Genomic DNA, 24,769 nt, shown 5'->3' with positions numbered 1-24,769 from the left:
CCTTGTGGGAGTGGCTGCATAAAGCGGCAGTAAATTGGTTTCAAATGGGGCGGTAATGAATTGGCACAGGGCGCGGTCAGTGGAGCGCCATTCAGGGGAATGGGAAGGGGCAGGGCTGGCTCACAGTGCACTGAGTGCAGGGGGTGGTAACAATTGCAGCACTCCTTTCGCCTCCGTAAATTAGGCTTCCTAATTGAGTAAGGCAGAGGCCACCAGGAGTGTCTATCCATTTAGTTGGCAGGCAGCTTCTATTTCTGGGAGGGGTGTGTTTGTTGCTGGAAAAAGAAAGGCTCCTGCAGCCGTGGTTTCAAACGACCCGCGTGCAGGTAAGCCTTCTCCCTTTTTTGAACCACAGGACTAGGCAGACCTGCTGTTGAAACTGCTTATAAGGCATGCTGGCACCAGCTTCGTGCGTTCTTTCGGATAAGTTTTTTTGTAACCGAAGCACCAAGCGAAAGACGATGTCTTGCCAAGATCACACTGTGTCTGGTGGTTGCGCTGTGCTATTTGAGCTATAAGGCGACGTGCTAAGTATCACACCGCGAGAGAAAGGGCTGAACTTAGAGTGGGGAGATAATATGACTGCTTCAGTATCACTACGTGTCAGGTGCTTGAAGGGTGTGAGGTGGGACAGGGGCCCTTCATGCTGCAAAAAACGGCCCTGTAACAAAAACGGCCCCCTGGGGCCCAAAACCGGCCCCACCCATGCAGCCGACCGGGGGATTGCCCGGTGCCTGCAACGGCCAGTCCGGGCCTGGTTTCCACCTCACAGCTCATGCGGCATAAGTCAGCAGTCTGGTAATATCTCGGGTGCATTGTCAGCCCGTTTCCCCCATTTCTCTCTCAAGGTCTGTATTGGCGGTCAGGAGGAGGAGAGCACAGACTATGGACCGAAGCCAGAGCCAAGAGAGTTGTAACAAGGAATCTTAAATAGTGGGAATTCACTGAAGATCCTGCCCAGTGGGGTTCCATCTTGATTAAACTCACCTTACGCACACGCTCTCCAAACCTATGTCAATTTATTCTGTTAGAACAATGCCTTTCCACTTTCCAGTAATTTTTACTAAACCAGCAGGGAGACCATGCTCCTTACTTAATTATACTGCCCCTTCCTATGATTGAGATACGTTTTTTTGTTGCAGATTTCTATAGTGCGAACCCAGTGGCGGCTGGTGACATTTGAAAGTGGTGAGGCGTAACATTATTGTTGTACTGCACTGCGGCGAGTTGTGCATTGTCAAGCAAATTTGAGGAAGCAGGAAGGTTAATAAAGCAACTAGTGCTGGGCCTAAAACACATATATCCATCACTGCATAAGAAAAGCTGCTGGAGGCTGCGCAGTTGGCGAGCAATCATTGCAGGTGGCTAAAATGACAATGTGTAACTGCAAATACCAAGAGCAGCTTTTGCAAATCCCCACGTCTTATCTCTCCCAAATTCAGTCCACCTCACACTTTTTGTATCCATACATTTGCTGCAACGAAACAACTTGTCAACCTAGAGAAGAGTAAGTTTAGCAGCAGCGCAGTAGAACGGACCCCGTTAGTATGCATGGCCATATCACCTGAATGCAGAGTCCCGGCCACAGATTGCATGCAGGGAAACAAGGGCCCTTTTACAACCATGAATGCTCATTCAGAGACTAATTTGAGGCAGTGTTTGTCGGTGCTCGGCACCGGCACTTATTTATCAACACTGTCACTTAAGTCAATCCCCCGCAAGGTGTTGATATTAAAATATATGTGAGGGAAGCACTTTAGCAGAGAATTAGGCACTTCAATATACATTAACAATTCATAATACCAACAGGTGCAGGCCATTCTAATAGCTTCAAGCGGAGCACTCTAGCGTACCCTCCGGAACAGTGTTAGCACCTGCACTAACAGGCCTTAAACTGCTTTGATGTGCCTTGAAGACCACATCAACGAGGCGCTTTGTGCATTTGTCCATCGCACGTCTGTCATTGTTTCGAAATAATGTGACTGAAACGCTCAGGGTGGTGTACATGACCGTGCAACCCTTAACTATGGCACATCCTGACCTGTTGGATTTAGAGGCAACGGAGCAGAAAGAATCGCAATCTCACCCAGGGCCATATACTGCCTTTGTCCAGTGCCATTAGTCATATCTAGTGCCTCCTTTGTGTAACCCACTCGTGTGCCTTCTGTATGCCAATTACTTGGACCTTTGACATTATTCCACATTTGCATTATCGAGTGTAGTTTAAAGTAATACATTTGACAAAAAGTTCATTCAAAATGCACAAAGTCAGTAATCTCTAATCTGCATTGCTCTTAATGAGCATGTAATTATCGCAGTCGGCATCGCCTTCTGTAATTACAGCCCATTCGACAACTACACTGTGTACATAATCACACATGCACAACAGCAAAACAATTTCAAAATGGGAATTAACTGTGCTAGGTTTTCGGGATCGTTTCTGAGCATAGGCCACATTAGTGGCCGTCACTGGCGCTACCTACTGGGAGCGGACAGGGGCGTAGCTAGAGCTTGTGGCACCCGGGGCTACCCTTCAGATTGCCGCCCCCCTGGTGGGTGCTGGGGAAAAAGGACGGCGAGCACCTGAAAGAGGTCTGAAAAACACGCTGGGGCAGATTTATGTTGCCTGACGCATCTCTGCAAATCGGCAGAGATGTGCCAGGAAAGATACGACACGCAAGTTTATCCTTGCGCCACCCATGATGCGCCGCATTTACAATGCGGCGCACCATGGCGCAGGAATAAACAGATGCGTGTCCCATCTAGGGCGTGAAGTTGGCGCAGTGCTGAAGTTGTGTTGCGTGCGGCATGCAACTCCAGCACTATTCCAACTTGCCCTATCTGTAACGTGGAGTGTCAAGCCTTACGCCTGCTCCAAGCAGGCGCAGGGTTTTGACGCATCAGCGTTGGGAAAGTGACTCAGTGAAATCTTGTAGGTTTCACCGAGTCACTTTTCAGGGGCGTTCCTGCGACAGAACGCCCATCCTGCGTGGAAACACCCACATGAAACCTGAGTCAGGTTTCATGTGGCGCAGGGCCTTACACCGTGACGCATCTCCATAGATGCGTCACGATGTAAGTATGTCGCAACGTGGCGTATGGTTTACACCGCCGCTGCGTCACAGAAGTGACGCAATGGCACCGCAAAAGTGCCGCAAGTCCGACATAAATCTGGCCCATAGTATCGCCGCTGATAGTCAGGTGAAGCTCACAACTTCTCCTCCACAGGCAGCCCGCTGCTAAGCTGAGCTCTGGAATTAGGTGTGAAAAAACTTACGTAGGACGAAACAAGCATAAACAAATCACTTCCTGTGCTCGTCCTTGAAAAATGTACAGTAGCTTGAGGCATGTTACCTACCTATGCCTTCCAAAGCTAGAAATGGAAAAATTGAAGAGCAGGCACCCTGTACCAGAGTACCTGCTTGTTTCTGAGAAGTGCCGGAACTCTGTAATTAAACAACTAGTCACTCTTGAGAAGTGCTGGTACTCTCCAATAACTCTCCAATTAAACTTATTGCGCATAGCTGCCAAGGTTTCAGATTACTTATGTGTGACATTTTCAGAATTTCAATGTCATTATGAGTGACATTCAACGACTATGAGTGACACTTTCTTGCGAGCAAAATCAAGAAATGAAGACGAGGGAAACAATAATACAAGAAATTACACCCATTTGAGCAATGAGAAACTTTAAGATTATCTTAAAACTGCTGCAAAGTACCAGAAATGGAAATGCAGTTCTCCTCAACAGGTGCCAAAAGCAACACAACACCCTTCTTCTGCTTTCTCCCATGCACATACTCCTTCAAAACACTTCTTCAAAAACGCTCTCACACTTGTGGAATCTCCTCTCATCCTATACTTTACACCTGCAGTTAAAAAACAGTCATGTGCAAAAAGCTAGGAGCAGCAGTTTATACACTTCCTAAAATAAAATAGCCAGAATGGATTTAAAAAAAAACGGAAAGCAGACTAGTGGTAAAAAGTTTTTGTTCATAAGTTTCTTGGGTAAAATGACCAGGAGTGGAAACAAACCATGTGAAGTGCAGGTGGAAGTTTAAAGATTGTTATACTTCAGGAAAAAGCAGGTTGCTGTAAGGTAAAATTAGGGCAAAAATGGTATTCAAAATCTAAATGAAATCTGTAAATAAATCATCGGAATGGAGCGGAGCCCAACCCACCGCAGCACCACCCATGAGCCTGGTGAGCAGTGAGCAGAGCTACAGGCTCGGTGTTTCTCAGGCTGTTAGTTTTAAAAATATTTATTAATACCTCAGTGAGCCAGGCAGTGCCTCTCTGATGACATTCTGTGACCTCTCTTCTCCAAACAGGTTCGGTCGACGCAGAGCAGCATGATTAGGCACCGTGTCCAATTTGGCACAGGCAGCCCTGCGAGCAGTGAGAGGCTGCCACTTTAACTACAGAAAGAAATCGTAACTACAGCCCGCTCGCACTGGGGCCCTGCCTGTCTCAGGAGTAAGTGAACTTCCTGTCACCGACTCCAGTCCCCCTCAGCACGCTCTTGCAGTCCTGATGCCATGTCACGTGAAAGCAGCTAACACTCGGCTGCGCAGAAGTCAGCATAATGACTTCTGCGCAGTCAGTTCAGCCCATGGCCAAATAAATTATTACAGGCCAGTGCTGAGCGGCTGCCTCCCTTAAAATCATGCCGCCTGGGGCGGACCGCCCCCCTCGCCCCCCCCTAGCTACGCCAGTGGGAGCGGAAGACATTAGCCTTCAGAACAGGGTATTAAATATAATGGTGTTGAAGAAGGTGTGAGGGGAGGGAGGGGAGGTGGAATATCCCTTGCCTAGTGCAGCAACATAATTTGAGATATCCTGAAAGATACATCACTGCAGCACACAAAATTTTTGTTTTTGTTACTTTTAACTACCACATATCAGAAAACAATTCGGAACATGTCGGTTGTCTCTAAACCATTCTTCTCTTGCGCGCCAGTTTATATCAGTCAGCTGAAAACCACTGAAGTCTGTTTTCTGTACAATCAATGTTACCCAACGTATCTCGTCAGTCCATGCTAATGAACACTGAAATGGCCAAGAGTGTAGTCATAATAATTCTAAGTTCGTTATTTTGCTTCTTTTCATAATACACATTAATTACAGTCGCAGCTCTTGGGAAAAGAGGTGTCGCAGAGGTTGATTCACGGTGGTGGTTGCGGAAGGGTCGCGGGGGGGAGGTGTCACGGGTGGGGTGTCACGCGGGGGGGAGTGTTAAAATAAATGTAAAATCCTACCTACCTGACCAGGTCCGCGCCGCCTCTCGTCCCCTCCACTGGTTGGCGCCTACATTCAGGATCAGCCGCAATGCCTCATCACTGCTGGCAAGTGGGCCGCAGCCCCTCTCACCCAATCCTGGCGCTGCCAGCAGCACCAGGATTGACATAGAGAAGGGTTCCTCTTCGCCCGCCTGCCCATTAGGAGACCGAGCAACCCTCGCTCTCCTAATGGGCATGCACGAGCCACAGGAGACACATGTGCGCATGACTGGGCACGGGCGAAAAATTGGCCAACCTTCCCCAGACATGCGCACTTGTGCATTGTGCTGATGCATGCCCCTGGTGATAGTCTGACAATCATGTCAGTCTACATAATGTCAGACCGCCCACCCCTTCAGACTCTGTGAAGGGGATGGGCAGTCCGACGTCATGCTGACTGACATGATTGTCAGTTCTTCCTCGGCCTCTCTGAACCTCGGCCTCTCCGACCCACCCCGTGTCGTACTTCTGAACAGAAACCCCTTTGTGTGGGTATGTTAGGCACTTGTTGGTTTCTGTTCAGATGTACGACACGGGGTGGGTCACATGGTTAGTCTAATTGGGCTCTGATAAGGAAAACGTGTGAAGGGTGGTTTTAAGTTCAGCGAGGTTGGGTGTAGAGCGGCAGGGACTATGAAGACGAACACAGAAACTAACTGCCGGTTTCGGCGGAACAAGGTAAAATGAGCGAGGTTGCTGAGATGGGCTCTAAAAATGGGAGGCAGCACGTTTGGGTTTCTAAAGGAAGCTAATATGGGTTTTCACGTGGGGGATGAGAGGCAAAGACATGCTGGGGAGGAAATGTTTTTCAAGAAGTTTTGTTTTTCTAGCACACACACAAGGGGATTCAGCAGGGGGATGGAGTGAAGACAAGTTCATGCGATTTTAAGTTGCTGTATATCAAACTAGGACGATGTTTTTTCATGTAGCTTTTTCTGATTTACTTTCAGTACCCCTGACGAAGAAATTATGCTCGAAATGCATTGGGTTGTTTTGACAATACCGCTCATGGAATGTTAAAAGCACGTGTCTTTGCTTAAGCTTGGATGGCAGCAAATGACATTTGAAAATGCGAAATAAAACGAATACATTCTATATTCTCACCACTGTCTCCGGAGTGATTACAACAAAGATGGATGAACTATTGATTAAAGTTGTGGTTTAACATAGATTATTGTTGATTACTTGGCTAAAACCTGTGAATCAGGTTCACTTTGAGAGGTCAGCACCCTCATTTCTAGCAGTGCAAACAGCACGGTGTGCAGAGGTCGCCCGTTGTTGAATTATCACAATGTCAGCAGGCAGGGCTCCTCACCATTTCACGAGGTCCCAATAACTGGACTCGTGCTAACCACTAAGGAGATCTAGTGCACAAGCAAAAACCATCCAGGTGAGTTGAACCTTCTCATGCATTTTTCCCGAATGAAGCTGGCGCAGCGATTGGTCACAGAAATCGCCACTGTCACAGCCAAAGTTGGTACAGTTTAAAACATCACCCGAGTGTGTCATCATCCCCGCTATGAAAGTCATCATCTGCTGAAGTTCCGAGGTGTTTGACAACTCAGAGAGCAGCACTGCCACCATCCAAAACTTGCCGCGGATCTAAACAGCTCCCTACATTTCACACAAAATTAGGGCTAGCTATACAAGGAAACCAAAACAACACATTCCTTATCATTATCCACTTTAGTGGAAAAGTGATTTACCACTATATTACAAATAGCTTGTAAAGCACTCATCACCACAGAAACCTCATTCTCCCAATACTTTCTAGACTGGGTTTGCAAAAATATAACTTGAATAAGTACACTTTCTCAAACTTCTGGGTCATACTTTTCAATTTCATAATGTTCTTATCCAACGAAATCAATCGTTCACGTAAGAGCAGTAATTGGCCATGGTCTTTCTAGTTTATTGCAGACGTCTGTAAGCTTTCTGATCGCAAATGTGCTTCAATATGTCAGCATCACTGAGAGAACCCCTAATGCTAAATACAGAAAAAGCTAAAAGAGCTCTACAATCAAGCCATGCATTTCTATTTCTCTCTCTCTCTCTCTCTCTCTGTACCTCATTATCAGTAAAGGATCCTACAAATGACATGAAAAAGACAACTTACATTACTGAAGCAGATTCCAGACTTTCATGGGATTCACAAAGAATTCTAGGAGTGCCTCTAGAAATGTATACATGCCATAGATTTCCAAGAGTGCTTTGCAGTTGCATTTAGAACTTTGTTTTAATTCTTCACTGGAAAAAAAATTACTTATTGAAGAACACCTTCACTTACACCCCTATTAAGCATTCGGATATTCCCTTTCGTTTCACACCTTTGAGAGTTACTTAGTTGCTTTTCCACCTACATATGTAGGTAGACTCACCCATATATTCACACATTACTGCCCCCTGCTAAGGTGGGTATTGACAAAAAAAATTTCAGAGTGCGATGATACATCAACAATTTGTAATGCAGTGCTCTGACATTTTTTAAAACAGAAGGATTCGCAGTATTTACAAAGATACGGTGCAACCCTGGGTTTCCCACAGCGCTGGCACTCGTAAAGCTGCCTAGTGACGCAATGGCACCGCAAAAGTGCCGCAAGTCCGACATAAATCTGGCCCATAGTATCGCCGCTGATAGTCAGGTGAAGCTCACAACTTCTCCTCCACAGGCAGCCCGCTGCTAAGCTGAGCTCTGGAATTAGGTGTGAAAAAACTTACGTAGGACGAAACAAGCATAAACAAATCACTTCCTGTGCTCGTCCTTGAAAAATGTACAGTAGCTTGAGGCATGTTACCTACCTATGCCTTCCAAAGCTAGAAATGGAAAAATTGAAGAGCAGGCACCCTGTACCAGAGTACCTGCTTGTTTCTGAGAAGTGCCGGAACTCTGTAATTAAACAACTAGTCACTCTTGAGAAGTGCTGGTACTCTCCAATAACTCTCCAATTAAACTTATTGCGCATAGCTGCCAAGGTTTCAGATTACTTATGTGTGACATTTTCAGAATTTCAATGTCATTATGAGTGACATTCAACGACTATGAGTGACACTTTCTTGCGAGCAAAATCAAGAAATGAAGACGAGGGAAACAATAATACAAGAAATTACACCCATTTGAGCAATGAGAAACTTTAAGATTATCTTAAAACTGCTGCAAAGTACCAGAAATGGAAATGCAGTTCTCCTCAACAGGTGCCAAAAGCAACACAACACCCTTCTTCTGCTTTCTCCCATGCACATACTCCTTCAAAACACTTCTTCAAAAACGCTCTCACACTTGTGGAATCTCCTCTCATCCTATACTTTACACCTGCAGTTAAAAAACAGTCATGTGCAAAAAGCTAGGAGCAGCAGTTTATACACTTCCTAAAATAAAATAGCCAGAATGGATTTAAAAAAAAACGGAAAGCAGACTAGTGGTAAAAAGTTTTTGTTCATAAGTTTCTTGGGTAAAATGACCAGGAGTGGAAACAAACCATGTGAAGTGCAGGTGGAAGTTTAAAGATTGTTATACTTCAGGAAAAAGCAGGTTGCTGTAAGGTAAAATTAGGGCAAAAATGGTATTCAAAATCTAAATGAAATCTGTAAATAAATCATCGGAATGGAGCGGAGCCCAACCCACCGCGGCACCACCCATGAGCCTGGTGAGCAGTGAGCAGAGCTACAGGCTCGGTGTTTCTCAGGCTGTTAGTTTTAAAAATATTTATTAATACCTCAGTGAGCCAGGCAGTGCCTCTCTGATGACATTCTGTGACCTCTCTTCTCCAAACAGGTTCGGTAGACGCAGAGCAGCATGATTAGGCACCGTGTCCAATTTGGCACAGGCAGCCCTGCGAGCAGTGAGAGGCTGCCACTTTAACTACAGAAAGAAATCGTAACTACAGCCCGCTCGCACTGGGGCCCTGCCTGTCTCAGGAGTAAGTGAACTTCCTGTCACCAACTCCAGTCCCCCTCAGCACGCTCTTGCAGTCCTGATGCCATGTCACGTGAAAGCAGCTAACACTCGGCTGCGCAGAAGTCAGCATAATGACTTCTGCGCAGTCAGTTCAGCCCATGGCCAAATAAATTATTACAGGCCAGTGCTGAGCGGCTGCCTCCCTTAAAATCATGCCGCCTGGGGCGGACCGCCCCCCTCGCCCCCCCCTAGCTACGCCAGTGGGAGCGGAAGACATTAGCCTTCAGAACAGGGTATTAAATATAATGGTGTTGAAGAAGGTGTGAGGGGAGGGAGGGGAGGTGGAATATCCCTTGCCTAGTGCAGCAACATAATTTGAGATATCCTGAAAGATACATCACTGCAGCACACAAAATTTTTGTTTTTGTTACTTTTAACTACCACATATCAGAAAACAATTCGGAACATGTCGGTTGTCTCTAAACCATTCTTCTCTTGCGCGCCAGTTTAGATCAGTCAGCTGAAAACCACTGAAGTCTGTTTTCTGTACAATCAATGTTACCCAACGTATCTCGTCAGTCCATGCTAATGAACACTGAAATGGCCAAGAGTGTAGTCATAATAATTCTAAGTTCGTTATTTTGCTTCTTTTCATAATACACATTAATTACAGTCGCAGCTCTTGGGAAAAGAGGTGTCGCAGAGGTTGATTCACGGTGGTGGTTGCGGAAGGGTCGCGGGGGGGAGGTGTCACGGGTGGGGTGTCACGCGGGGGGGAGTGTTAAAATAAATGTAAAATCCTACCTACCTGACCAGGTCCGCGCCGCCTCTCGTCCCCTCCACTGGTTGGCGCCTACATTCAGGATCAGCCGCAATGCCTCATCACTGCTGGCAAGTGGGCCGCAGCCCCTCTCACCCAATCCTGGCGCTGCCAGCAGCACCAGGATTGACATAGAGAAGGGTTCCTCTTCGCCCGCCTGCCCATTAGGAGACCGAGCAACCCTCGCTCTCCTAATGGGCATGCACGAGCCACAGGAGACACATGTGCGCATGACTGGGCACGGGCGAAAAATTGGCCAACCTTCCCCAGACATGCGCACTTGTGCATTGTGCTGATGCATGCCCCTGGTGATAGTCTGACAATCATGTCAGTCTACATAATGTCAGACCGCCCACCCCTTCAGACTCTGTGAAGGGGATGGGCAGTCCGACGTCATGCTGACTGACATGATTGTCAGTTCTTCCTCGGCCTCTCTGAACCTCGGCCTCTCCGACCCACCCCGTGTCGTACTTCTGAACAGAAACCCCTTTGTGTGGGTATGTTAGGCACTTGTTGGTTTCTGTTCAGATGTACGACACGGGGTGGGTCACATGGTTAGTCTAATTGGGCTCTGATAAGGAAAACGTGTGAAGGGTGGTTTTAAGTTCAGCGAGGTTGGGTGTAGAGCGGCAGGGACTATGAAGACGAACACAGAAACTAACTGCCGGTTTCGGCGGAACAAGGTAAAATGAGCGAGGTTGCTGAGATGGGCTCTAAAAATGGGAGGCAGCACGTTTGGGTTTCTAAAGGAAGCTAATATGGGTTTTCACGTGGGGGATGAGAGGCAAAGACATGCTGGGGAGGAAATGTTTTTCAAGAAGTTTTGTTTTTCTAGCACACACACAAGGGGATTCAGCAGGGGGATGGAGTGAAGACAAGTTGATGCGATTTTAAGTTGCTGTATATCAAACTAGGACGATGTTTTTTCATGTAGCTTTTTCTGATTTACTTTCAGTACCCCTGACGAAGAAATTATGCTCGAAATGCATTGGGTTGTTTTGACAATACCGCTCATGGAATGTTAAAAGCACGTGTCTTTGCTTAAGCTTGGATGGCAGCAAATGACATTTGAAAATGCGAAATAAAACGAATACATTCTATATTCTCACCACTGTCTCCGGAGTGATTACAACAAAGATGGATGAACTATTGATTAAAGTTGTGGTTTAACATAGATTATTGTTGATTACTTGGCTAAAACCTGTGAATCAGGTTCACTTTGAGAGGTCAGCACCCTCATTTCTAGCAGTGCAAACAGCACGGTGTGCAGAGGTCGCCCGTTGTTGAATTATCACAATGTCAGCAGGCAGGGCTCCTCACCATTTCACGAGGTCCCAATAACTGGACTCGTGCTAACCACTAAGGAGATCTAGTGCACAAGCAAAAACCATCCAGGTGAGTTGAACCTTCTCATGCATTTTTCCCGAATGAAGCTGGCGCAGCGATTGGTCACAGAAATCGCCACTGTCACAGCCAAAGTTGGTACAGTTTAAAACATCACCTGAGTGTGTCATCATCCCCGCTATGAAAGTCATCATCTGCTGAAGTTCCGAGGTGTTTGACCACTCAGAGAGCAGCACTGCCACCATCCAAAACTTGCCGCGGATCTAAACAGCTCCCTACAGTTCACACAAAATTAGGGCTAGCTATACAAGGAAACCAAAACAACACATTCCTTATCATTATCCACTTTAGTGGAAAAGTGATTTACCACTATATTACAAATAGCTTGTAGAGCACTCATCACCACAGAAACCTCATTCTCCCAATACTTTCTAGACTGGGTTTGCAAAAATATAACTTGAATAAGTACACTTTCTCAAACTTCTGGGTCATACTTTTCAATTTCATAATGTTCTTATCCAACGAAATCAATCGTTCACGTAAGAGCAGTAATTGGCCATGGTCTTTCTAGTTTATTGCAGACGTCTGTAAGCTTTCTGATCGCAAATGTGCTTCAATATGTCAGCATCACTGAGAGAACCCCTAATGCTAAATACAGAAAAAGCTAAAAGAGCTCTACAATCAAGCCATGCATTTCTATTTCTCTCTCTCTCTCTCTCTCTCTGTACCTCATTATCAGTAAAGGATCCTACAAATGACATGAAAAAGACAACTTACATTACTGGAGCAGATTCCAGACTTTCATGGGATTCACAAAGAATTCTAGGAGTGCCTCTAGAAATGTATACATGCCATAGATTTCCAAGAGTGCTTTGCAGTTGCATTTAGAACTTTGTTTTAATTCTTCACTGGAAAAAAAATTACTTATTGAAGAACACCTTCACTTACACCCCTATTAAGCATTCGGATATTCCCTTTCGTTTCACACCTTTGAGAGTTACTTAGTTGCTTTTCCACCTACATATGTAGGTAGACTCACCCATATATTCACACATTACTGCCCCCTGCTAAGGTGGGTATTGACAAAAAAAATTTCAGAGTGCGATGATACATCAACAATTTGTAATGCAGTGCTCTGACATTTTTTAAAACAGAAGGATTCGCAGTATTTACAAAGATACGGTGCAACCCTGGGTTTCCCACAGCGCTGGCACTCGTAAAGCTGCCTAGTGGCAGCACAGACACCCTTGTGCCATGTTGCAAGGGTGACTGCACTACAGGGGGGATTGTTTATGTGCAGGAACGGACAACTTCCTGCACATAAACAATCTTAAAAGGAGATTTACTCTTTCTACGTGTGCTGCAGAATGCAGCAAGCATGTAAAGAGCAAAAAACGAGGAAAAATGTATAATTTATTCTTGTATATCCAGTCTAAGACCAGGTATAGCCTGGTCTTAAAGTTTGGCACTGCCCCAGCCTTGCAAATATGTGGCAGTGTCAGAAAAGTAATGGTTGTTGTGGTGGAACGCCCACAGCAACACCCATTGCCCACCCCTTTGAGCAGCGGACTGCAGCGGAAAGAGCCATATTTACAAAGTGGCATTAAGCCACATTAAGAGGCTTAGGGCTACCTTGTTGGAATGTGAAATGGTCAACGCAACCGGAGCACCAGACAAAGTAACACTCTGGTGGCGTTAGAGGCTTTTAAATACGCCCCTCGGTTTTCTGTCACTTTTGGAAATAAAAGGACAGAAAAGAGAAACCTCTGCTTCTCTGGTGTGTGTGTTGCAACTACAGCTCTAATGGAAGCTAGAGATACGTCTTTGAAGGAAGAAGAGAAAAGTAGCATTATCTTTCATGGTTACTTTTGCTTCTGCAAAGGGACAGTTTTGGCACATTTTTGTAGCAAACCAAAGCCAAGTAAGAATTAAACCTCCTCGCTCCATATGACTACCTTAGCAAGAAAGGTATATATGGTTCTGGTGTATAGCCATGGTTTGCTTACTGAGAGGAGATGGCTTCTGATCTGATGGCAGCATAGGGTAAGTGGAAAAATAATTCATGGCAAGGCATAGTTAAGCAGCCGTAAACGTTGGACGCCTGACAATATTTGGAGAAGTTGGACATTTAACACAAATAGGTTAGGGAGGAATGATGAGCTATGATTACAACATTTTCAGTACACATTTCACTACCTATGGGATCATACTCACTGGTGACAGGTACAATCAATCATGGACACACAACACAAACTGACCGCAGATCCCATGCATGCACCGCACAGGCATCAAACACTTTTGCGCTTGCATTGTGTGCATTGGTACCAGGATCCAGGACATGTCTCTGTTGATGTGCATCTGCAACTGTAATTGTACTCTATGCAAGAGTTTTTCCTGGATTGTTGTCTGTCAATGCATGCATTGCAGCAAAGCCACACCTTTTGGCTTTGCCACTGCTTGTTGAACTTCTATTCAGGCTTAACTCTTCGCCTGCAAATCTATAAAGCAGTTGGGTTTAACTGGCACTTTGAAGAACACAGAAAGAGAAGAACGTTCTGACATAACCAACATACACAACAGAAGCAGGATAATCATCCAAAGACCTGATACGTTTTTAGGATATATACCTGCACCCTTTAAGTTCGCAGAAACATTTTGCAGCTGATGAAAGGTCGATGGCTCCAGGATCCCTCTCCAGCCATTTTTTAACAACCTCGAGGCTGCTGTCAATCGTGTCCACGACAAAGATCTCTTTGAAGGATTCGCAGGTTGGTAAAAGGAAATGTATAAGGTAGGCCATGCCAATTTGCATGATAGTATCCCCTTTCACCATGCCTGTTTTGAAAAATGTGAAATAATAAATGTTACTTGTGAAAGAGCACAATCACTATTAATATTTCTATCCAGTGACGATTAGTTTATTGATATTTAGGATAATTGGAATGATAAAGCTGACCTCAATTCCTATTTCGACAGGCTTCAATTGCAGTTGGCTTAATTGCATACACTGTTTTATGTTGTTTCTTTGAGCTTACCTCATTTGTTTGAGTTTCCTAACCTAATAACTGACTTCGATGAAATATCTAGATGCAATCAAAAAAGGGCGTTACACCTTTTTCTGCTTTATGGAAAAAGGGAGAATATACATGTAAAGGAGAAAATTGGTATATTTGCAGTCTACATCTCATGAGCAACAAAGAAGTTGGTTGCTAAATATCACAAATAGTTTGGCAGACTTTTACAGCATTTTACCCCTTGACTGCTAAGAGTTGCCACCCATCCAAAAACGGTATTTAGGCCACATTTCCTTGATGTTATTCTGAAATCTTGGGGATTCTAAATATACCTAGGGTTTGTGGCTACCCCTGGAAAGAACCAAGAAAATAGCCAAAGTATAGCAATATGTTACGGCTGTTGTTTGTAAAAATGGGAAAGTATTGCTCTAAAAGAAAGAATGTGCATCACTATAATCTCTGCTTTCATGAAGAAAATTGGTGATATTTTCATTAGTAATTTTTTGTCTCTGCTGACTGACTTACAAAAGTAATGTAACATTAAACCCAGCAATGCCTTCTGGTTCTATGGAAATTCAATGTTTGTTGGTCATCATAAAACACATTAACCTGAGATTCAACTGGGCAGCAGCCTATAATGATTTTCCAATTTAGAGTAACCATGCTGCAATTCAAATAGTAAAATCTAATGGATGAAATATTGGTATGAATGAATGCATTTTGTAAATTTACTCAGTATATTGAATTTAGGAATAGCGCTTATTTGTACATCTTGGGATTACAGCTTACTATTGTGTATTCAGAGTGCATTTCACAAAATATGTTCTTTCTTTCACACAGGCCTATATGTGAAAGCTACAAATGGAGAGAAACTCAGTGGACCATAACACAGTTTCTACTGTTCTGTAGACCCATACCTCTCCTAATAAAAACGGTACCCTGCTTGTGTAGCTGGACCTAGTGCCCGAGTCTGGAAAGATAACATGGATATTATACATATTCACCATGAAAAATCCCATTTTGATAATGTGGAAGGCTGTGGAATTTCGGCTTTAACTGGCCCAACACTCAAGGATAGCTACCACATCCAGATATTTCTGAAAACTAGTCACCTAGGGAATTCCAGGGTGCTCTACTCCATTTGTGTACCCAAAATATCCTAAAAACTTCAACTAAAACCTAGCTAAAATCATGCATTTTCCTCACATTTTAATTGAGGTAAACGTGTGGAATCTATGGGATACGCAAAATTCCTACCACTCAGCTCTCCCACTTTTCTCCTAATAATAGTGATTCCCCATTTGGACAGCTGGGTCCGTTACCTGGGACAAGAATGGACCAAACAAGTGACAATGTGAAGACCAAATTGATAATACATTGACTTCATATGGTCACAGTTTTCATCAAATCCTGTAGCAATCGTTAGAGACATCGATAAGTCTAGCCAAAAAAGTTAGGCATCATATTATACTGACTGCTCCACTTCAGTCAGTCTCCCAGAACTTCACTCTTGTGTGGAACAAAGTGAAACAAGTTGGGAAACACAGGCCTGGCTCAGATGGGTGCGGAAGACAGTAGTACAGACTCTCCATCCTCTTTACTTTGTTCATTAAGTGTACAGAAACGCCGGGAACGTGCAAATAGTGGAAAATAGATTTCTAAGAAATTTGCTAGCCGTACCGTCCACGACATCCACCTATATTATTCATCAAAAAATGGGCATAGGTTATATAACAGACACCATTGAATGGCTCCTCTGCTCAAATGGATAAGTATTTGGACAAATCTGGAGCTGGAGATGAGCCGTGTTATCATTCGTGACTGTTTAACTCTTGACTTGGCAAGTAGCATCCCATGGCTAAATTAGGACAAAAGGACTGCAGCTTATTTAGGCAGAGCTACATTTGCTTTTTGCCAAGCCAAAGGGATGGAAAAAGCTGGAGGACTTAGATGTATGTACCTGTGACAATTTCTCTACTCAGGATTCTCTGCATTTTGTTTTATTTTGTGAATATTTTTTGCATATCCGTAATCGTTTTATAATACCAATTTTAAAAGACAAAGGTTTTACTCATGCAAGACCGGCTTTCATTTATATGCAAATGTTAAATACATGGAAAAAAAAAGAAATCAGAACTTTTCTTTTGCTATTTTTAGTACACATGGGAGCGCAAGACTTTTCTTGCTCTCTACCCAGCCCACACATTCTCCATTTACGCACTGCCTTCTTTTCCAAGCCATATCCACTCACCTATTGCTCCCACATAACATTTTGTTTGGGGTGAGGGTTCGCAGCTGCTACCATACCACTCGCTCCTTTCTTTTACCACTCCTACACATACTCTTTTTAAAGGCGTGCAGGCTTTCAGCAAGGTCTCAAAAGCTGAGGTGCCCTCATCACCTCCCTTCAGGAAAGTGTATATTTTTAAGATCAGTCATACAAGAGCTTTCAACATGCAAAAACGACTATGTGAAAGCACAGCTCACAGAATACAACGCACACTCCCTGAGCTGCAGTTATCCTAATCCTTCGGCTCAATGAAGGTTAATTGCTGATTCAAAACCCCCTGGTGTTGCCTGTATCATACGTGGTGAGGGGGTGCTGGATCCAGAGCCCGAGGCTGCAGCAGGACAGACAGTGTGAAAACTAAAAGCAGCATTCCAGGGGTCGCCATTAATCTGCCCCCTGAGGCCACAAACATACATTTATCTTGTGGAATGGTGACGGGCTGGCGCAGAGCTCACTTGAGCAGCGGAGCCCTGGAGATTCTCAATTCAAAAGAAAGGCTAGGGGGCAGCAACAAAAGGAACAGGGGTGTGCTAACGCTGGGCTCAGCGCGGCAAACTTTACTAGTATTTTGCCGTTTTTAGGTCTCGCACCTGCGAACCGGATCGCGAAAGCGATCCGTCGCTGCAAGACTTATTGCACTCATGTCAGCTTTCAAAGACTCAAGGGGAACAGACAGGAGACAAGAGATGTGAACGCGCAGATCTTCGACTTGGATTAGGTCGCGCGCATCAACTGTGAATAGCATGTCAGTTTCAGTTTTACACGTGCCCCTCTACAGATTGTTACTTTGTTGCAGTTTAAAAGTTTCGTTTTTGTTCTTACTGGTTATGGGGCAGCTGGCTTTTTGATTACTGCACCCTGCACTGAGTAGCTAACTGCACCCTGCACTCAGCGGCAATGTGCACCCTGAACTCAGCAACAATCTGTACTTTGCATTCAGCACCAATTTGCGCCCTGCACTCAGCAGCAATCTGCTCTCTGCACTTAACAACAATATGCACTCTGCGCTTAACATTCTGCAGTTAGCAGCAATCTGCACCCTGCACTTAGCAACAATCTGCATTTTGCATTCAGCACTAATCTGCACCCTGCACTCAGCAGCAAACTGTTCTCTGCACTTAACAATGTGCACTCTGCACTTAACATTCTGCACTTAGCAGCAATCTGCACCCTGCACTCAGCAACAAACTGCATTTTGCATTTAGCACCAATCTGCATCCTGCACTCAGCAACAATCTGCACTTTGCATTCAGCATTAATCTGCACCCTGCACTCAGCAGCAAACTACTCTCTGCGTTTAACAACAATATGCACTCTGCACTTAACATTCTGCACTTAGCAGCAATCTGCAACCTGCACTCAGCAACAATCTGCAGTTTGCATTCAGCACCAATCTGCATGTCTACAGCGCAGCGCTCCACTCTACAGTGCAGCGCTCCACTCAACAGCGCAGCACACCACTCTACAGCGCAGCACTACAAAACGCAGCACTCCACTCTACAGTGCAGCACTTCATAGTCCAGCACTCCGCACTACAGCGCAGCACTATACAATGCAGCACTCCACTCTACAGCGCAGCGCTCCACTTTACAGCGCAGTTCTCCACTCTACAGCGCAGTGCTCCACTCTACAGCGCAGTGCTCCACTCTACAATGCACTACTCCACAAAGTGCACCACTCCACTTTACAGCACACCACTCCACTTTACAGCGCCCCATTCCACTATACAGTGCTCCACTCTACAGCGCACTACACTCTACAGCGCAGCACTCCACTCTACAGCGCAGCACTCCACTCTACAGCGCAGCACTCCACTCTACAGCGCAGCACTCCACTCTACAACGCAGCACTACACAACGCAGCAGTCCACTCTACAGCGCAGAACTTCCCAGTCTAGCACTCCACTCTACAGCGCAGCGCTCCACTCTACAGCGCAGCACTCCTCTACAGTGCAGCACTCCACTCTACAGCACAGCAATCCACTCTACAGTGCAGCACTCCACTCTACAGCGCAGCACTCCACTCTACAGCGCAGCACTCCACTCTACAGCGCAGCACTCCACTCTACAGTGCAGCACTACACAACGCAGCACACCACTCTACAGCACAGCGCAGCACTACACAACGCAGCACTGCACTCTACAGCGCAGCACTTCACAGTCCAGCACTCCACTCCACAGCGCAGCACTACACACCGCAGCACTCCACTCTACAGCGCAGCACTTCACAATTCAGCACTCCACTCTAAAGTGCAACACTCCACTCTAGAGCGCAGAACTCCACTCTACAGCGCAGCACTCCACTCTACAGCGCAGCACTCCACTCTACAGCTCAGCACTCCACTCTACAGCGCAGCACTCCGCAACGCATTACTCCACTCTACAGTGCAGCACTTCCCAGTCCAGCACTCCACTCTACAGCGCAGCACTCCACTCCACAGCCCATCACTCTGCTCTACAGCGCAGCACTCCACAACAAAGCACTCCGTTGTACAGCGCAGCACTCCACTTCACAGCGCAGCACAGCACTCCACTTCACAGCGCAGCACAGCACTCCACTTCACAGCGCAGCACAGCACTCCACAGCGCAGTATTCTGCTCTACAGCGCAGCATCCCACTCTACAGCGCATTATCCCACTCTACAGAACAGCATCCCACTCTACAGAACAGCATCCCACTCTACAGCGCAGCATCCCACTCTACAGCGCAACACAGCGCAGCGCTCCACTCTACAGCGCAGCGCTCCACTCTACAGCGCAGCGCTCCACTCTACAGCGCAGCGCTCCACTCTACAGCGCAGCGCTCCACTCTACAGCGCAGCGCTCCACTCTACAGCACAGCGCTCCACAGCGCTCCACTCCACCGCGCAGCGCTCCACTCCACAGTGCAGCGCTCCACTCCACAGCGCAGCGCTCCACTCCACAGCGCTCCACTCTACAGCACAGCGCGCCACTCTACAGCACAGCGCGCCACTCTACAGCGCTCCACTCTACAGCGCTCCACTCTACAGCGCAGCACTCCACTCTACAGCACAGCACTCCACAGCGCAGCACTCCACTTCACAGCACAACACTCCACTCTAAAGCGCATCACTCCACAGCCCAGCACTCCGCTCTACAGTGCAGCACTCCACAACCCAGCACTCTGCTATACAGCGCAGCACTCCATTTCACAGCGCAGCACTCCACTTCACAGCACAGCACTCCACTTCACAGCACAGCACTCCACTTCACAGCACAGCACAGCATTCCACAGCGCAGCATTCCGCTCTACAGCACAGCATCCCACTCTACAGCGCAGCGCTCCACTCTACAGCGCAGCACTCCACTCTAAAGTGCAGCGCTCCACTCTAAAGTGCAGCGCTCCACTCTACAGCGCAGCACTCCACTTTACACTGCAGCGCTCCACTCTACACCGCAGCGCTCCACTCTACACCACAGCGCTCCACTCTACACCACAGCGCTCCACTCTACACCACAGCGCTCCACTCTACACCACAGCGCTCCACTCTACAGCGTAGCGCTCCACTCTACAGCGTAGCGCTCCACTCTACAGCGTAGCGCTCCACTCTACAGCGTAGCGCTCCACTCTACAGCGTAGCGCTCCACTCTACAGCGCAGCGCTCCACTTTACAGCACAGCACTCCACTCTACAGCTCAGCGCTCCACAGCGCAGCGCTCCACTCCACAGCGCAGTGCTCCACTCTACAGCGCAGTGCCCCACTCTACAGCGCAGCGCTCCACTCTACAGCGCAGCGCTCCACTCTACAGCACAACTATCTTATAAATACACATTTATTATGTATTTAGAATACTTTAAAACGGCCAACTAACTAAAGCAATACAAACAAATCTAACAGCACATTACTATTATTTTGATATATACCTTAAAGTAAAATACTATATACACAGCTACTTTAGCATTTTACCACTAACATTGCGTTTTAAAATATTGCACTTTCAATATTAACATACCATATAAAACATTATTACAATACAAATGTACTTCAATTTATTTTCATTCGTAGCCTTAAAGCTAAACACTGTGAACACAATTACTTTTGCGTTTCAACACCAATGTATATAAGCCACAAACTGCATTATGCAAAATTGCAACTGCGGAAACTAGCATCTAATGTCTTATTATTACGATATTACAGCAAAATACACAAATGCTCACTTAAAATTATTATCTTGTTACGTGGCCGAATACCACTCCGTGATAACAATAACAAGCATTGAAAATGCAATAGGTCTCGCAATAGAAGAGTTTAACATTTTCCGTTTTGCAAATGGATGAGTGGCGTTGCATGGATGAGTGGCGTTGCGTGGGCGAGTGGCGTTGCATGGGCGAGTGGCGTTGCGTGGGCGAGTAAATGAAGGGAAGCGAAAGAGAGAGAGAGAGTTAAGGGAGGGAGAGAGAGAGAGAGAGAGAAAGAGAGAGAAGGGAGAGAGAGAGAGAGTTATGGGAGGGAGAGAGAGAGAGAGTTATGGGAGGGAGAGAGAGAGAGAGAGAGAGAGTTATGGGAGGGAGAGAGAGAGAGAAAGAAAGAGAAGGGGAGAGAGAGAGAGAGAAAGAGAGAGAAGGGAGAGAGAGAGAGAGAAAGAGAGAGAAGGGAGAGAGAGAGAGAGAGAGAGAGTTATGGGAGAGAGAGAGAGAGAGAGAGTTATGGGAGGGAGAGAGAGAGAGAGAACAAGTGATACCAAAAAAAGTAAGCCATGCACGAGTGATTAACGAATGCTGATATTTTTAAGCCCACAGCAAATGTTACTTTGCCCAGTGGGAGAATATAAAAAATTGTTTGTAAAAAATTGACAGAGTGCGCAAACCACAGAGTTAATGGCCAATAAAAATAAATCCAAGAGCGACCATGTGAGTTTTAGGCAAAGGAGACGCTGAAGAGCCCCCGCTGCCTTGGTTTAAAACAAGCATTGAGAGCCTGGTGGGTGTTATTTATTATATTGCACACATTCTAAACGTAGTGTCCACAAGAGGTCTCGGATTCGACTCTCGAGTAAACCGATGCACGGTGAAGCAAAGTCATTTGACAACGATCACACATTTTGTCAAGCTGGGAACCTACGATGATTTGAGTGCAGTTTTCTTGATTAAATGTTGTTTTGTTGAGTCACTGGATAAATGTTGAGTCGGACACGCTGAAGAGCCCCCGCTGCCTTGGTTTAAAACAAGCATTGAGAGCCTGGTGGGGGGGGGGGGGAGGGGGAGCCAGCGAGTGGGAGGGAAGGAGCATATGGGGATGGGGTGTGAGACGGTGGGCGTCCGGGGAGGAGGGGAGGAAGGGCTGGTGGCGCCAAGCAGAAAGCGTGAGAGTGTCAGCGTCTCAGCAGCAGCTGGCCTGCAGAAGTTAGAGGGACTGCTCATGCAGTACACGGAAGCGGCCCAAAGTAATGGTTTTTAAACATTAACTTGACCCCACCTGCAATGACATTTCCTGTGTGAAGTCGACTCATTCCAAAGGTGATTCAATTCATATTGAGTAGTTAAGCTATGTTCATCTGGAAGCAGTTTTAAAAGGCCCTCTTCACTTCCCAAGTAAGAAAATGTCTAATGCACATGAAACGAGCGCACTTTCCCCACTACGAGAGCATGAAGCACGTGTGTTGAAGGGCACCTGTTAAGGCCAACGTGTTCAGGCTGACAAGGCACTCCCCACTCATCTTCCCAGTAACATTAGCTTCTCTTTACAGGAAAGTCAAAGCACAGCCGTGACATTTACCAAGAATACACACAACACTTACAAGTTTTAGACATAAAAAATCAATTACGATACAGCATGCTACAAAAGCTTTTTAAAGTTTTAACTTTTAAAAGGAAGCAATCTTTATTGTGAAAGTGAACTATGAAATTCTGTATACCTTTGTGAGCTGGGCCAGGGATATGGACGAAGAGGAGTCATTGATGTGTTTACAAAAAAACATTAAACAAAACATTTTCAAGTTTCACAAAGTAAAGCATTGAAAAAATTGTCACCTGCTCCGAAATAAAATACAATTAAAAACGGGAGGGTTTTCTTCTGAAGAATGTCCTCGAGGAAAGAACAGATTTGTTAAGTGGAGATTTTCATGAAATGTAATCAGATAGACTTTAAGGTGGTTCCCAATGTCCTTCATGCTTGCAGGAGGGATACGAAAACAAAATTAGCTACACCAGATCAGCTCATATGAAAAATGATGGCAACAAAAACACAAAAAAACAAATGCGCTTGCAGCTGTATTTGAAGAATGGGCAGTACTTAAGAGATTGACATACAGTGTTGAATTCCTACTGCAAGTGGATGCGTGAAAAGTGCAAAACGAATAAGATCGAGAACAAGCTGCGAACAAAGCATCCGAAAGCAGCCTAAAGGGGAGAAAGGAGGGGTGAGTGTAAGCCGAGGTCACACGGCGGGCAGGGGAGGGGGCGGAGCGGGGAGAGCGAGAGCGGCATGTGGGTGTGAAGAAGCCGGGCCAAAAAATCAATTATGATACAGCATGCTACAAAAGCTTTTTAAAGTTTTAACTTTTAAAAGGAAGCAATCTTTATTGTGAAAGTGAACTATGAAATTCTGTATACCTTTGTGAGCTGGGCCAGGGATATGGACGAAGAGGAGTCATTGATGTGTTTACAAAAAAACATTAAACAAACATTTTCAAGTTTCACAAAGTAAAGCATTGAACAAATTGTCACCTGCTCCGAAATAAAATACAATTAAAAACGGGAGGGTTTTCTTCTGAAGAATGTCCTCGAGGAAAGAACAGATTTGTTAAGTGGAGATTTTCATGAAATGTAATCAGATAGACTTTAAGGTGGTTCCCAATGTCCTTCATGCTTGCAGGAGGGATACGAAAACAAAATTAGCTACACCAGATCAGCTCATATGAAAAATGATGGCAACAAAAACACAAAAAGACAAATGCGCTTGCAGCTGTATTTGAAGAATGGGCAGTACTTAAGAGATTGACATACAGTGTTGAATTCCTACTGCAAGTGGATGCGTGAAAAGTGCAAAACGAATAAGATCGAGAACAAGCTGCGAACAAAGCATCCGAAAGCAGCCTAAAGGGGAGAAAGGAGGGGTGAGTGTAAGCCGAGGTCACACGGCGGGCAGGGGAGGGGGCGGAGCGGGGAGAGCGAGAGCGGCATGTGGGTGTGAAGAAGCCGGGCCTTTGAAGTGAAGCTAAGCTTCACTTCAAAGGTGTCGGAGGAATGCGGGCGGCTGTGCACGCGCTTTTAAGCTCAATGCACATGCGCATTGAGCTTAAAAGTCACGGGCACTGCAAGGAATCGCCACGATTCCTTGCTTGTTAGTTAAAGCGTGGTTAGGCCGCAATAGGCTCGCAAGCTCGATGCGCATGCGCTTCGACAGGCGAGACCTAAAAACACGCAACACACAATGTTACATTTAAAAAGACATATCAAATATATCGAATACGTATTTAATTAAATACCTTGAAAATGTACTCACAATATCAGCACTACATATAAAATATAGAGCAGTTTAGCCACCTTCATAGGTAACAAAATTGCAAGTGCAAAATACAAATATAGCAAATACTAATCCATATATACTCTATATACCTATTAATGCATTGCAAACAAAATAACGTCCCCACAAATAAAAAAAAAACTTCACATATTATGACACGATAACATATAACATATATTATTGAAACAGCAGGAAATAACAAGTGCATTATATATACATAATCACACAAGAATAACAATTACAATTAGAGACATTGTTACCAAAATACAGAACATTACAATTAGTAAAAGCACTTACATTATGCGCGAAGCGAAGCTCCCTACTAGCGCGACACTCCTTACACCTTCAACGCCGTCGTCAATATAACATTTACACGTGCGGTGATTGCTACGTTAAGTTACGTAACAAAAGAAGCAATCTGATTGGCTACGGGATACGTCACACGCAAAGAGGAGCAAATTAAACCACAGAAAGACTAGACCGCGACATTACAAACACATTCACACATTAGGGGATATTTTAGACGCCATTACTTTCAATACAAAAACAGTTCCATAGCACAACTACCCTAAATTCCTTCGTTTGTGTTTTTTTACAAAAAAATATTAAAGTTCTTGACTGCTGCGAGTTCAAAAATGTAT

At 45.4% G+C, this 24,769-nt stretch overlaps 1 protein-coding gene across 1 annotated transcript in view; it reads right to left on the bottom strand.

Annotated features, from left to right (window-relative positions):
* LOC144755768 (nicotinamide N-methyltransferase-like) overlaps positions 1 to 24,511 on the bottom strand; it is a 157,339-nt gene extending 132,828 nt beyond the window's left edge. The window contains exons 1-2 of the mRNA XM_078644989.1: positions 24,426 to 24,511; positions 13,966 to 14,173 (exon numbers count right to left, since the gene is read on the bottom strand). Coding sequence (XP_078501115.1) covers positions 13,966 to 14,171 — 206 coding nt within the window. The 5' untranslated portion in view covers positions 14,172 to 14,173; positions 24,426 to 24,511. The remainder of the gene's footprint in view (positions 1 to 13,965; positions 14,174 to 24,425) is intronic.
* Positions 24,512 to 24,769: the final 258 nt, after the last annotated feature.

This window comes from Lissotriton helveticus, chromosome 5_1 (assembly GCF_964261635.1).
Source record: "Lissotriton helveticus chromosome 5_1, aLisHel1.1, whole genome shotgun sequence".
NCBI lineage: Eukaryota > Metazoa > Chordata > Amphibia > Caudata > Salamandridae > Lissotriton > Lissotriton helveticus.
Note: the sequence above shows the minus strand (reverse complement) of the source record. Positions and strands in the feature narration are given on the sequence as shown.